This window comes from Culicoides brevitarsis, chromosome 3 (assembly GCF_036172545.1).
Source record: "Culicoides brevitarsis isolate CSIRO-B50_1 chromosome 3, AGI_CSIRO_Cbre_v1, whole genome shotgun sequence".
Taxonomy (NCBI): domain Eukaryota; kingdom Metazoa; phylum Arthropoda; class Insecta; order Diptera; family Ceratopogonidae; genus Culicoides; species Culicoides brevitarsis.
In genome coordinates this window covers 615,650-630,382 of record NC_087087.1, presented here as the reverse complement: position 1 = coordinate 630,382, position 14,733 = coordinate 615,650, and the positions used below count along the sequence as shown (strand labels likewise).

Here is a 14,733-nt window from a genome sequence, read left to right as displayed (position 1 = left end):
TTCAGTTAATTCTTGTTTTTTTTTCTTAATTTTTCCCGTTAAAGACCTGTAAATTTATTTTTGCGCAAAAGGCATTGAGACCTATTGTAATTTGTAGCTTTGAATCATATCTATCAAACGAATGTAAATTTGACTGTCTACGTTAAGTACAAAGCTAAAATTATCAAATTTTATGATATTGCAATTTTTACATGCAACAATGTCGCATATAGAATATGTCAAAATACGTAATTTTGTTTTTGGGCTCCCGTAAATTTATTTTTGCGTAAAAGGTATTAAGACCTATTGTAATTTGTAGCTCTGAATTATATCTTTCAAACGAATGTAAATTTGACTGTCTACGTTAAGTACAAAGCTAAAATTATCAAATTTTATGATATTGCAATTTTTACATGCAACAATGTCGCATATAGAATATGTCAAAATACGTAATTTTGTTTTTGGGCTCCCATAAATTTATTTTTGCGTAAAAGGCATTGAGACCTATTGTAATTTGTAGCTTTGAATCATATCTTTCAAACGAATGTAAATTTGACTGTCTACGTAAAGTACAAAGCTAAAATTATCAAATTTTATGATATTGCAATTTTTACATGCAACAATGTCGCATATAGAATATGTCAAAATACGTAATTTTGTTTTTGGGCTCCCGTAAATTTATTTTTGCGTAAAAGGCATTGAGACCTATTGTAATTTGTAGCTTTGAATCATATCTTTCAAACGAATGTAAATTTGACTGTCTACGTTAAGTACAAAGCTAAAATTATCAAATTTTATGATATTGCAATTTTTACATGCAACAATGTCGCATATAGAATATGTCAAAATACGTAATTTTGTTTTTGGGCTCCCGTAAATTTATTTTTGCGTAAAAGGCATTGAGACCTATTGTAATTTGTAGCTTTGAATCATATCTTTCAAACGAATGTAAATTTGACTGTCTACGTTAAGTACAAAGCTAAAATTATCAAATTTTATGATATTGCAATTTTTACATGCAACAATGTCGCATATAGAATATGTCAAAATACGTAATTTTGTTTTTGGGCTCCCGTAAATTTATTTTTGCGTAAAAGGCATTGAGACCTATTGTAATTTGTAGCTTTGAATCATATCTTTCAAACGAATGTAAATTTGACTGTCTACGTAAAATTAAGTACATAAGCTAAAATTATCAAATTTTATGATATTGCAATTTTTACATGCAACAATGTCGCATATAGAATATGTCAAAATACGTAATTTTGTTTTTGGGCTCCCGTAAATTTATTTTTGCGTAAAAGGCATTGAGACCTATTGTAATTTGTAGCTTTGAATCATATCTTTCAAACGAATGTAAATTTGACTGTCTACGTTAAGTACAAAGCTAAAATTATCAAATTTTATGATATTGCAATTTTTACATGCAACAATGTCGCATATAGAATATGTCAAAATACGTAATTTTGTTTTTGGGCTCCCGTAAATTTATTTTTGCGTAAAAGGCATTGAGACCTATTGTAATTTGTAGCTTTGAATCATATCTTTCAAACGAATGTAAATTTGACTGTCTACGTTAAGTACAAAGCTAAAATTATCAAATTTTATGATATTGCAATTTTTACATGCAACAATGTCGCATATAGAATATGTCAAAATACGTAATTTTGTTTTTGGGCTCCCGTAAATTTATTTTTGCGTAAAAGGCATTGAGACCTATTGTAATTTGTAGCTTTGAATCATATCTTTCAAACGAATGTAAATTTGACTGTCTACGTTAAGTACAAAGCTAAAATTATCAAATTTTATGATATTGCAATTTTTACATGCAACAATGTCGCATATAGAATATGTCAAAATACGTAATTTTGTTTTTGGGCTCCCGTAAATTTATTTTTGCGTAAAAGGCATTGAGACCTATTGTAATTTGTAGCTTTGAATCATATCTTTCAAACGAATGTAAATTTGACTGTCTACGTTAAGTACAAAGCTAAAATTATCAAATTTTATGATATTGCAATTTTTACATGCAACAATGTCGCATATAGAATATGTCAAAATACGTAATTTTGTTTTTGGGCTCCCGTAAATTTATTTTTGCGTAAAAGGCATTGAGACCTATTGTAATTTGTAGCTTTGAATCATATCTTTCAAACGAATGTAAATTTGACTGTCTACGTTAAGTACAAAGCTAAAATTATCAAATTTTATGATATTGCAATTTTTACATGCAACAATGTCGCATATAGAATATGTCAAAATACGTAATTTTGTTTTTGGGCTCCCGTAAATTTATTTTTGCGTAAAAGGCATTGAGACCTATTGTAATTTGTAGCTTTGAATCATATCTTTCAAACGAATGTAAATTTGACTGTCTACGTTAAGTACAAAGCTAAAATTATCAAATTTTATGATATTGCAATTTTTACATGCAACAATGTCGCATATAGAATATGTCAAAATACGTAATTTTGTTTTTGGGCTCCCGTAAATTTATTTTTGCGTAAAAGGTATTAAGACCTATTGTAATTTGTAGCTTTGAATCATATCTTTCAAACGAATGTAAATTTGACTGTCTACGTTAAGTACAAAGCTAAAATTATCAAATTTTATGATATTGCAATTTTTACATGCAACAATGTCGCATATAGAATATGTCAAAATACGTAATTTTGTTTTTGGGCTCCCGTAAATTTATTTTTGCGTAAAAGGCATTGAGACCTATTGTAATTTGTAGCTTTGAATCATATCTTTCAAACGAATGTAAATTTGACTGTCTACGTTAAGTACAAAGCTAAAATTATCAAATTTTATGATATTGCAATTTTTACATGCAACAATGTCGCATATAGAATATGTCAAAATACGTAATTTTGTTTTTGGGCTCCCGTAAATTTATTTTTGCGTAAAAGGCATTGAGACCTATTGTAATTTGTAGCTTTGAATCATATCTTTCAAACGAATGTAAATTTGACTGTCTACGTTAAGTACAAAGCTAAAATTATCAAATTTTATGATATTGCAATTTTTACATGCAACAATGTCGCATATAGAATATGTCAAAATACGTAATTTTGTTTTTGGGCTCCCGTAAATTTATTTTTGCGTAAAAGGCATTGAGACCTATTGTAATTTGTAGCTTTGAATCATATCTTTCAAACGAATGTAAATTTGACTGTCTACGTTAAGTACAAAGCTAAAATTATCAAATTTTATGATATTGCAATTTTTACATGCAACAATGTCGCATATAGAATATGTCAAAATACGTAATTTTGTTTTTGGGCTCCCGTAAATTTATTTTTGCGTAAAAGGCATTGAGACCTATTGTAATTTGTAGCTTTGAATCATATCTTTCAAACGAATGTAAATTTGACTGTCTACGTTAAGTACAAAGCTAAAATTATCAAATTTTATGATATTGCAATTTTTACATGCAACAATGTCGCATATAGAATATGTCAAAATACGTAATTTTGTTTTTGGGCTCCCGTAAATTATTTTTGCGTAAAAGGTATTAAGACCTATTGTAATTTGTAGCTTTGAATCATATCTTTCAAACGAATGTAAATTTGACTGTCTACGTTAAGTACAAAGCTAAAATTATCAAATTTTATGATATTGCAATTTTTACATGCAACAATGTCGCATATAGAATATGTCAAAATACGTAATTTTGTTTTTGGGCTCCCGTAAATTTATTTTTGCGTAAAAGGCATTGAGACCTATTGTAATTTGTAGCTTTGAATCATATCTTTCAAACGAATGTAAATTTGACTGTCTACGTTAAGTACAAAGCTAAAATTATCAAATTTTATGATATTGCAATTTTTACATGCAACAATGTCGCATATAGAATATGTCAAAATACGTAATTTTGTTTTTGGGCTCCCGTAAATTTATTTTTGCGTAAAAGGCATATTGTAATTTGTAGCTTTGAATCATATCTTTCAAACGAATGAGACCTATTGTAATTTGTAGCTTTGAATCATATCTTTCAAACGAATGTAAATTTGACTGTCTACGATAAGTACAAAGCTAAAATTATCAAATTTTATGATATTGCAATTTTTACATGCAACAATGTCGCATATAGAATATGTCAAAATACGTAATTTTGTTTTTGGGCTCCCGTAAATTTATTTTTGCGTAAAAGGCATTGAGACCTATTGTAATTTGTAGCTTTGAATCATATCTTTCAAACGAATGTAAATTTGACTGTCTACGTAAAGTACAAAGCTAAAATTATCAAATTTTATGATATTGCAATTTTTACATGCAACAATGTCGCATATAGAATATGTCAAAATACGTAATTTTGTTTTTGGGCTCCCGTAAATTTATTTTTGCGTAAAAGGCATTGAGACCTATTGTAATTTGTAGCTTTGAATCATATCTTTCAAACGAATGTAAATTTGACTGTCTACGTTAAGTACAAAGCTAAAATTATCAAATTTTATGATATTGCAATTTTTACATGCAACAATGTCGCATATAGAATATGTCAAAATACGTAATTTTGTTTTTGGGCTCCCGTAAATTTATTTTTGCGTAAAAGGCATTAAGACCTATTGTAATTTGTAGCTTTGAATCATATCTTTCAAACGAATGTAAATTTGACTGTCTACGTTAAGTACAAAGCTAAAATTATCAAATTTTATGATATTGCAATTTTTACATGCAACAATGTCGCATATAGAATATGTCAAAATACGTAATTTTGTTTTTGGGCTCCCGTAAATTTATTTTTGCGTAAAAGGCATTGAGACCTATTGTAATTTGTAGCTTTGAATCATATCTTTCAAACGAATGTAAATTTGACTGTCTACGATAAGTACAAAGCTAAAATTATCAAATTTTATGATATTGCAATTTTTACATGCAACAATGTCGCATATAGAATATGTCAAAATACGTAATTTTGTTTTTGGGCTCCCGTAAATTTATTTTTGCGTAAAAGGCATTGAGACCTATTGTAATTTGTAGCTTTGAATCATATCTTTCAAACGAATGTAAATTTGACTGTCTACGTTAAGTACAAAGCTAAAATTATCAAATTTTATGATATTGCAATTTTTACATGCAACAATGTCGCATATAGAATATGTCAAAATACGTAATTTTGTTTTTGGGCTCCCGTAAATTAATTTTTGCGTAAAAGGTATTAAGACCTATTGTAATTTGTAGCTTTGAATCATATCTTTCAAACGAATGTAAATTTGACTGTCTACGATAAGTACAAAGCTAAAATTATCAAATTTTATGATATTGCAATTTTTACATGCAACAATGTCGCATATAGAATATGTCAAAATACGTAATTTTGTTTTTGGGCTCCCGTAAATTTATTTTTGCGTAAAAGGCATTGAGACCTATTGTAATTTGTAGCTTTGAATCATATCTTTCAAACGAATGTAAATTTGACTGTCTACGTTAAGTACAAAGCTAAAATTATCAAAATTTATGATATTGCAATTTTTACATGCAACAATGTCGCATATAGAATATGTCAAAATACGTAATTTTGTTTTTGGGCTCCCGTAAATTAATTTTTGCGTAAAAGGTATTAAGACCTATTGTAATTTGTAGCTTTGAATCATATCTTTCAAACGAATGTAAATTTGACTGTCTACGTAAAGTACAAAGCTAAAATTATCAAATTTTATGATATTGCAATTTTTACATGCAACAATGTCGCATATAGAATATGTCAAAATACGTAATTTTGTTTTTGGGCTCCCGTAAATTTATTTTTGCGTAAAAGGCATTGAGACCTATTGTAATTTGTAGCTTTGAATCATATCTTTCAAACGAATGTAAATTTGACTGTCTACGTAAAGTACAAAGCTAAAATTATCAAATTTTATGATATTGCAATTTTTACATGCAACAATGTCGCATATAGAATATGTCAAAATACGTAATTTTGTTTTTGGGCTCCCGTAAATTTATTTTTCAAAATACGTAATTTTGTTTTTGGGCTCCCGTAAATTTATTTTTGCGTAAAAGGCATTGAGACCTATTGTAATTTGTAGCTTTGAATCATATCTTTCAAACGAATGTAAATTTGACTGTCTACGTTAAGTACAAAGCTAAAATTATCAAATTTTATGATATTGCAATTTTTACATGCAACAATGTCGCATATAGAATATGTCAAAATACGTAATTTTGTTTTTGGGCTCCCGTAAATTTATTTTTGCGTAAAAGGTATTGAGACCTATTGTAATTTGTAGCTTTGAATCATATCTTTCAAACGAATGTAAATTTGACTGTCTACGTAAAGTACAAAGCTAAAATTATCAAATTTTATGATATTGCAATTTTTACATGCAACAATGTCGCATATAGAATATGTCAAAATACGTAATTTTGTTTTTGGGCTCCCGTAAATTTATTTTTTGTGTAAAAGGCATTGAGACCTATTGTAATTTGTAGCTTTGAATCATATCTTTCAAACGAATGTAAATTTGACTGTCTACGTTAAGTACAAAGCTAAAATTATCAAATTTTATGATATTGCAATTTTTACATGCAACAATGTCGCATATAGAATATGTCAAAATACGTAATTTTGTTTTTGGGCTCCCGTAAATTTATTTTTGCGTAAAAGGCATTGAGACCTATTGTAATTTGTAGCTTTGAATCATATCTTTCAAACGAATGTAAATTTGACTGTCTACGTAAAGTACAAAGCTAAAATTATCAAATTTTATGATATTGCAATTTTTACATGCAACAATGTCGCATATAGAATATGTCAAAATACGTAATTTTGTTTTTGGGCTCCCGTAAATTTATTTTTGCGTAAAAGGCATTGAGACCTATTGTAATTTGTAGCTTTGAATCATATCTTTCAAACGAATGTAAATTTGACTGTCTACGTAAAGTACAAAGCTAAAATTATCAAATTTTATGATATTGCAATTTTTACATGCAACAATGTCGCATATAGAATATGTCAAAATACGTAATTTTGTTTTTGGGCTCCCGTAAATTTATTTTTGCGTAAAAGGCATTGAGACCTATTGTAATTTGTAGCTTTGAATCATATCTTTCAAACGAATGTAAATTTGACTGTCTACGATAAGTACAAAGCTAAAATTATCAAATTTTATGATATTGCAATTTTTACATGCAACAATGTCGCATATAGAATATGTCAAAATACGTAATTTTGTTTTTGGGCTCCCGTAAATTTATTTTTGCGTAAAAGGCATTGAGACCTATTGTAATTTGTAGCTTTGAATCATATCTTTCAAACGAATGTAAATTTGACTGTCTACGTTAAGTACAAAGCTAAAATTATCAAATTTTATGATATTGCAATTTTTACATGCAACAATGTCGCATATAGAATATGTCAAAATACGTAATTTTGTTTTTGGGCTCCCGTAAATTTATTTTTGCGTAAAAGGCATTGAGACCTATTGTAATTTGTAGCTTTGAATCATATCTTTCAAACGAATGTAAATTTGACTGTCTACGTAAAGTACAAAGCTAAAATTATCAAATTTTATGATATTGCAATTTTTACATGCAACAATGTCGCATATAGAATATGTCAAAATACGTAATTTTGTTTTTGGGCTCCCGTAAATTTATTTTTGCGTAAAAGGCATTGAGACCTATTGTAATTTGTAGCTTTGAATCATATCTTTCAAACGAATGTAAATTTGACTGTCTACGTAAAGTACAAAGCTAAAATTATAAAATTTTCGGATAGGTAGGTTCGTAAAAAAATACGTAAAAAATACGTAATTTTGTTTTTGGGCTCCCGTAAATTAATTTTTGCGTAAAAGGCATTGAGACCTATTGTAATTTGTAGCTTTGAATCATATTTTTTATCAAATTTTATGATATTGCAATTTTTACATGCAACAATGTCGCATATAGAATATGTCAAAATACGTAATTTTGTTTTTGGGCTCCCGTAAATTAATTTTTGCGTAAAAGGTATTAAGACCTATTGTAATTTGTAGCTTTGAATCATATCTTTCAAACGAATGTAAATTTGACTGTCTACGTTAAGTACAAAGCTAAAATTATCAAATTTTATGATATTGCAATTTTTACATGCAACAATGTCGCATATAGAATATGTCAAAATACGTAATTTTGTTTTTGGGCTCCCGTAAATTTATTTTTGCGTAAAAGGCATTGAGACCTATTGTAATTTGTAGCTTTGAATCATATCTTTCAAACGAATGTAAATTTGACTGTCTACGTAAAGTACAAAGCTAAAATTATCAAATTTTATGATATTGCAATTTTTACATGCAACAATGTCGCATATAGAATATGTCAAAATACGTAATTTTGTTTTTGGGCTCCCGTAAATTTATTTTTGCGTAAAAGGCATTGAGACCTATTGTAATTTGTAGCTTTGAATCATATCTTTCAAACGAATGTAAATTTGACTGTCTACGTAAAGTACAAAGCTAAAATTATCAAATTTTATGATATTGCAATTTTTACATGCAACAATGTCGCATATAGAATATGTCAAAATACGTAATTTTGTTTTTGGGCTCCCGTAAATTTATTTTTGCGTAAAAGGCATTGAGACCTATTGTAATTTGTAGCTTTGAATCATATCTTTCAAACGAATGTAAATTTGACTGTCTACGTAAAGTACAAAGCTAAAATTATCAAATTTTATGATATTGCAATTTTTACATGCAACAATGTCGCATATAGAATATGTCAAAATACGTAATTTTGTTTTTGGGCTCCCGTAAATTTATTTTTGCGTAAAAGGCATTGAGACCTATTGTAATTTGTAGCTTTGAATCATATCTTTCAAACGAATGTAAATTTGACTGTCTACGATAAGTACAAAGCTAAAATTATCAAATTTTATGATATTGCAATTTTTACATGCAACAATGTCGCATATAGAATATGTCAAAATACGTAATTTTGTTTTTGGGCTCCCGTAAATTTATTTTTGCGTAAAAGGCATTGAGACCTATTGTAATTTGTAGCTTTGAATCATATCTTTCAAACGAATGTAAATTTGACTGTCTACGTTAAGTACACTACGTAAGTCTACGTTAGTCTACGTAATTTTGTTTTTGGGCTCCCGTAAATTAATTTTTGCGTAAAAGGCATTGAGACCTATTGTAATTTGTAGCTTTGAATCATATCTTTCAAACGAATGTAAATTTGACTGTCTACGTTAAGTACAAAGCTAAAATTATCAAATTTTATGATATTGCAATTTTTACATGCAACAATGTCGCATATAGAATATGTCAAAATACGTAATTTTGTTTTTGGGCTCCCGTAAATTTATTTTTGCGTAAAAGGCATTGAGACCTATTGTAATTTGTAGCTTTGAATCATATCTTTCAAACGAATGTAAATCTGACTGTCTACGATAAGTACAAAGCTAAAATTATCAAATTTTATGATATTGCAATTTTTACATGCAACAATGTCGCATATAGAATATGTCAAAATACGTAATTTTGTTTTTGGGCTCCCGTAAATTTATTTTTGCGTAAAAGGCATTGAGACCTATTGTAATTTGTAGCTTTGAATCATATCTTTCAAACGAATGTAAATTTGACTGTCTACGATAAGTACAAAGCTAAAATTATCAAATTTTATGATATTGCAATTTTTACATGCAACAATGTCGCATATAGAATATGTCAAAATACGTAATTTTGTTTTTGGGCTCCCGTAAATTAATTTTTGCGTAAAAGGTATTAAGACCTATTGTAATTTGTAGCTTTGAATCATATCTTTCAAACGAATGTAAATTTGACTGTCTACGTAAAGTACAAAGCTAAAATTATCAAATTTTATGATATTGCAATTTTTACATGCAACAATGTCGCATATAGAATATGTCAAAATACGTAATTTTGTTTTTGGGCTCCCGTAAATTTATTTTTGCGTAAAAGGTATTGAGACCTATTGTAATTTGTAGCTTTGAATCATATCTTTCAAACGAATGTAAATTTGACTGTCTACGTAAAGTACAAAGCTAAAATTATCAAATTTTATGATATTGCAATTTTTACATGCAACAATGTCGCATATAGAATATGTCAAAATACGTAATTTTGTTTTTGGGCTCCCGTAAATTTATTTTTGCGTAAAAGGCATTGAGACCTATTGTAATTTGTAGCTTTGAATCATATCTTTCAAACGAATGTAAATTTGACTGTCTACGATAAGTACAAAGCTAAAATTATCAAATTTTATGATATTGCAATTTTTACATGCAACAATGTCGCATATAGAATTTGTCAAAATACGTAATTTTGTTTTTGGGCTCCCGTAAATTAATTTTTGCGTAAAAGGTATTGAGACCTATTGTAATTTGTAGCTTTGAATCATATCTTTCAAACGAATGTAAATTTGACTGTCTACGTAAAGTACAAAGCTAAAATTATCAAATTTTATGATATTGCAATTTTTACATGCAACAATGTCGCATATAGAATATGTCAAAATACGTAATTTTGTTTTTGGGCTCCCGTAAATTAATTTTTGCGTAAAAGGCATTGAGACCTATTACGAATGTAATTTGTAGCTTTGAATCATATCTTTCAAACGAATGTAAATTTGACTGTCTACGTAAAGTACAAAGCTAAAATTATCAAATTTTATGATATTGCAATTTTTACATGCAACAATGTCGCATATAGATTATGTCAAAATACGTAATTTTGTTTTTGGGCTCCCGTAAATTTATTTTTGCGTAAAAGGCATTGAGACCTATTGTAATTTGTAGCTTTGAATCATATCTTTCAAACGAATGTAAACGACTCTTTGCAAAAAACAAAAAAAAAAAAAATTTAAAGTAGACCGAATTCAAAATGTACATCGTTTACCTCCGAACATCACGAAGATCAAGAACGATGCGCAACTGCTTATAGATGGTAGCAAATAATATACACATGTTGGCCGTATTTTTTTTACTCCATACCATCTGAGAACAACCGTATATAAGGACATTGCTTTACTCCCGTAAAGTTCAGTTTGTTTTTGGATTTTGCCGGTAAAACATCACTTGAGATACAATTACGCGCATCATAATTACAAATTATTAAGTACAGGAAATTGAACGGAAATTACATAAAATTCAAAAATTTCTAATATCGACAAATAAATTAATTTTTTATCATTGTTACTTGATATTGTGAATTTTAAATAAAAAAATGAAATAATGGATAAAAATTCAATTTTTTACAAAAATAAATCAAGTTCAAATTTTGAAAAGCAAAGTGAAATTCTGACAAATAGCAGTAGGAAATGTAATGTGATAAATGAGTTCTATAATGCACTTTGGCTGTTATAAAGTGAAAAAAAATAAAATACATGAAAGAATGTTCTTGAAAAAGTCTCATAAGTGCTTTTAATAATAAAAATTTATGAGAAAAACGTTGAATTTTCCGCTGAACTGCATAACATCTTTTTCCGAGAATCGTGCAAAGCTGCACCAAAACATATTGGATACGAAATGCAGCAACAACACATAATTGCAAGTTATCTCCCTTGGATATTATGGAGACTCGCGTTAACATTACTAATGTTTTGCGGAATAGCGGTTACAGGTAACACGACTCTTTGTTATATAATGCACTTTTTCTCTCATTGTGGCTTGTTGAGAAAGTTAATATTAAAAATATTTTCCTCATTTGTGGGTTGATGTTGAAACAAGAAAAAAAATAAGTAGAATATTTAATAAAATGAGGAAAAAATTCAAATTTAACGATGCGAGATTAAATTTCCAATAGAAAAAAAAAACTTTTTTTTTATGAAAAACAAGACGTCTCCATATCGAACGGGTATTCTAAAGTTGTTCAATTGCTTTCTGGACAATTAATTAAATTAAATGTTTTCGAAAAGTTTGTCTAAAGCCAAGATAAACTGAGTTAAATCCAACTACAAAGATTTTTTTTTATCCTTTTTCCTTGTTTTTTGGAATTTTTTTCAATTTCACAAAGTGCCAATAAATAAAGTTTGTGGTAAGAAAAATCTACAAAATGTTCCATTTTTTTTAACATTTTTTTTTCAAACAAATCTTGTTTACTTAGATTGTTGTAATAAACAGCAAAAAAAAATATCTTCGAGAAATATTTTTTTTTTTACTTTTCATATAAATTGCAAGAAAAAATTGCATCCTTTGAGCGTTGATTGGAAGATCGAATGACACAATATTTTTGTAATTGAATCATTTTTTTTATCTTATCAAGCAAACTATTCAATACGAGAATCTGAGATTTGAGAAAATATTAAATGCAAGCTTCATAGAAATTTTCGTTCAAAAGGAAATATTTTCTCTGATTTAATTTGAAACATATTGAAATGAAACGTTGGATTGAACTTTGATAATAAAACAGAATGAATGCGAAGGAATGAAAGGAATGGATGAGGTTAAGCGGATTATACATCAGCATCTTGTATCCCTTATTTAGGAGATATATTTCTTACTTCGGAAAAACGTTTAATCCTTTATATTGAAATGTCTTTGAATATTAGTGTTTTGAATGAGAAAAGCCTCTACTAAAGGATTATAAGAAAACCAAAACAGGTTCTTCTCTGAAAAACTTACCTTTGTATGATTTTTAACAAAATATCAAAATATTTTCTCTCGTATGAAATGATTCTTCAGACAACTTCAATACCAATTAAAAATAGCTTAAATTGACTTTTATGAAGTTCTCCCTTTGCCATGCGATAAAATTTTCATTTTGATGACAAATATTTGACTTTTTCTCTAATGAACTTTTCAATTTCTCCAATTTAGAAACAAATTCGTTGCATGATCTGCCCGATATTGTCTGCGGTAACACAACCAAACTATTTTTGGAATGCTTTCAAAACAGTCCTGAGCTATTTGCATCAGTGAACATCCCGATCACACGAGAACAAGTCGTTTCTCGTTGCAAGTAAAAATATAATTTATTGTTGGAAAAATCAGCACAAAATTAACTTTTGGTATAATTGCATTTTCAGACTTTTTACACGCGGTATCGCTTGCACAAACAGATATTTAGACAAATGTAGTACGCCGGAACACAAGAGAATTGTCCAGAATGAGATTTATGGCGCTAACAAGTTGTACGAGTATTTGTGTGACGACATGCACTTTCAACGAGGTAAATTTATCGAAGAAAGTTTCTCCAAGTTTTCCGAATTAATTGCACAGAAAATTTATGAACAGAGTTTTTGAAGAACAAACAATGTTTCGTCGATATACAAAAAGATTGGAGCGTTTGCGAGAAAGGCTACAAGGAAATTTTGAAAGAATTGGTTGCTCACAAGAAGAAAGACAACTTGCACTTTATGGACTATTGTTGGTAAGGAAGAAATTTTAAATAACTTTATTAAATTTCTTGTTAAATAACTTTTTTATTTAATAAGGAACGCAATTTAATTAAATACAAACTTGATTTTTTTTAATTGCATTTATTTATGATGAAAAAATTATTTTTTTTTTATTTAAAAATATCGTCTTTCGTCTGACGTGTTTCAATAAACAAACAGAAAATAACAAAAAAAAAATTCTCATCTATGTTAAGAGAAAAAACAAATAAAATTAAAATTTCATCATTTCAGTGCACGTGCAGCTTACGAAGATTGTTCCACGAAAATAGCACGTTACAAATGTCGCAGCGGCTCGTATTTATTTGTAGCGAAAATCGCAGAAATTATATCGACAGATAAGCGATTTGGAGACTGTAAGCACGTTGAAAAGACCTTTTGTTCGAGTGCTCGTAGAATAGAAATGGACAAAAATTTAAGTAGAATTTACGTTGTTTTAATCCCCGCCGTAATCGTTCGTCTTGCACGGAGTATTTGTTAGATGTTAATATAAAGAGAGATCAATAAAGACTCGAAGCCCATAAAATACGTTTTTAATTAATTAAATCAATACAGTTGAGCAGTTGATGATGACAGAAAATATGACGAGGGGACAACAGATGTGATTAATGTCCGAAACCAAAATATGGGAAAATTTTCTTTTCAATTTTAATTCCTCCTACCTTTATTTCCCACAGAAATCGACCATGAATTTATTAAAATTTCCTTTATGATGGTTCTTTAAAAGGTTTTCTTATACCTTTTTGTAATTCACGTGCGGAGACTCAATTTTTCCCTAAAAAAACATGTTTTTAGAATTATTTTGAAAAATTAAATGTTTTGTAAAAACATGTTTGATCTCGTATTTAATTAAATTTTTTCAGTTCATTTCACACAATTTTGTATTAACGCTTGAGGGGCCTTTCATCTGCACTTAATTGACTGTTAGGCAAAGCAATAACACGAAATAGACAAAAGTCGATAGACAAAAATTTCGATGCGATTGAATAATGTAATAATGATAAATATCATAAAGTTTAGAACATTTTGACAGTTTTCGCTTATTAAAATGATTATCCCCTTGTTACCAATAACGGCTAAAAATAATCAAAAGCTGTAGACTGAAAATTTTCAATTAAAATTCATTTTGCGAGTTTCTAATTAAAGAATATTCAATTTTAAGCAATTACGAGAGAGATAAAAACACATGAGACTCGTCGGTTTATGATGAAATTTGCAATATTTTACAACGGAATTCCATGGAGACTCAAAAGTTTTAAACCAAATTACATAATATTTATTTTTTATTAATAAATTAATCTTTGGTTTCATAAATATTTACAAAGGCTGTCGTGTTTGTGTGTGAAAAGTGTCTTCAACGAAATCCATATGGAAAATTATTATGAACGAAACCGCAAAACTTTTCCC

At 28.4% G+C, this 14,733-nt stretch overlaps 1 protein-coding gene across 1 annotated transcript; it reads left to right on the top strand.

Moving 5' to 3' along the window:
* The first annotated feature begins 11,149 nt into the window (after positions 1–11,149).
* LOC134835652 (uncharacterized) lies at positions 11,150–13,841 on the top strand. The gene is made up of 5 exons (XM_063850569.1): positions 11,150–11,552; positions 12,749–12,890; positions 12,958–13,100; positions 13,166–13,301; positions 13,561–13,841. Exons 1-5 carry the CDS (start codon positions 11,459–11,461, stop codon positions 13,805–13,807), a joined length of 762 nt encoding a protein of 253 aa, XP_063706639.1. The 5' UTR covers positions 11,150–11,458; the 3' UTR covers positions 13,808–13,841.
* The last annotated feature ends 892 nt before the right edge of the window (positions 13,842–14,733 follow it).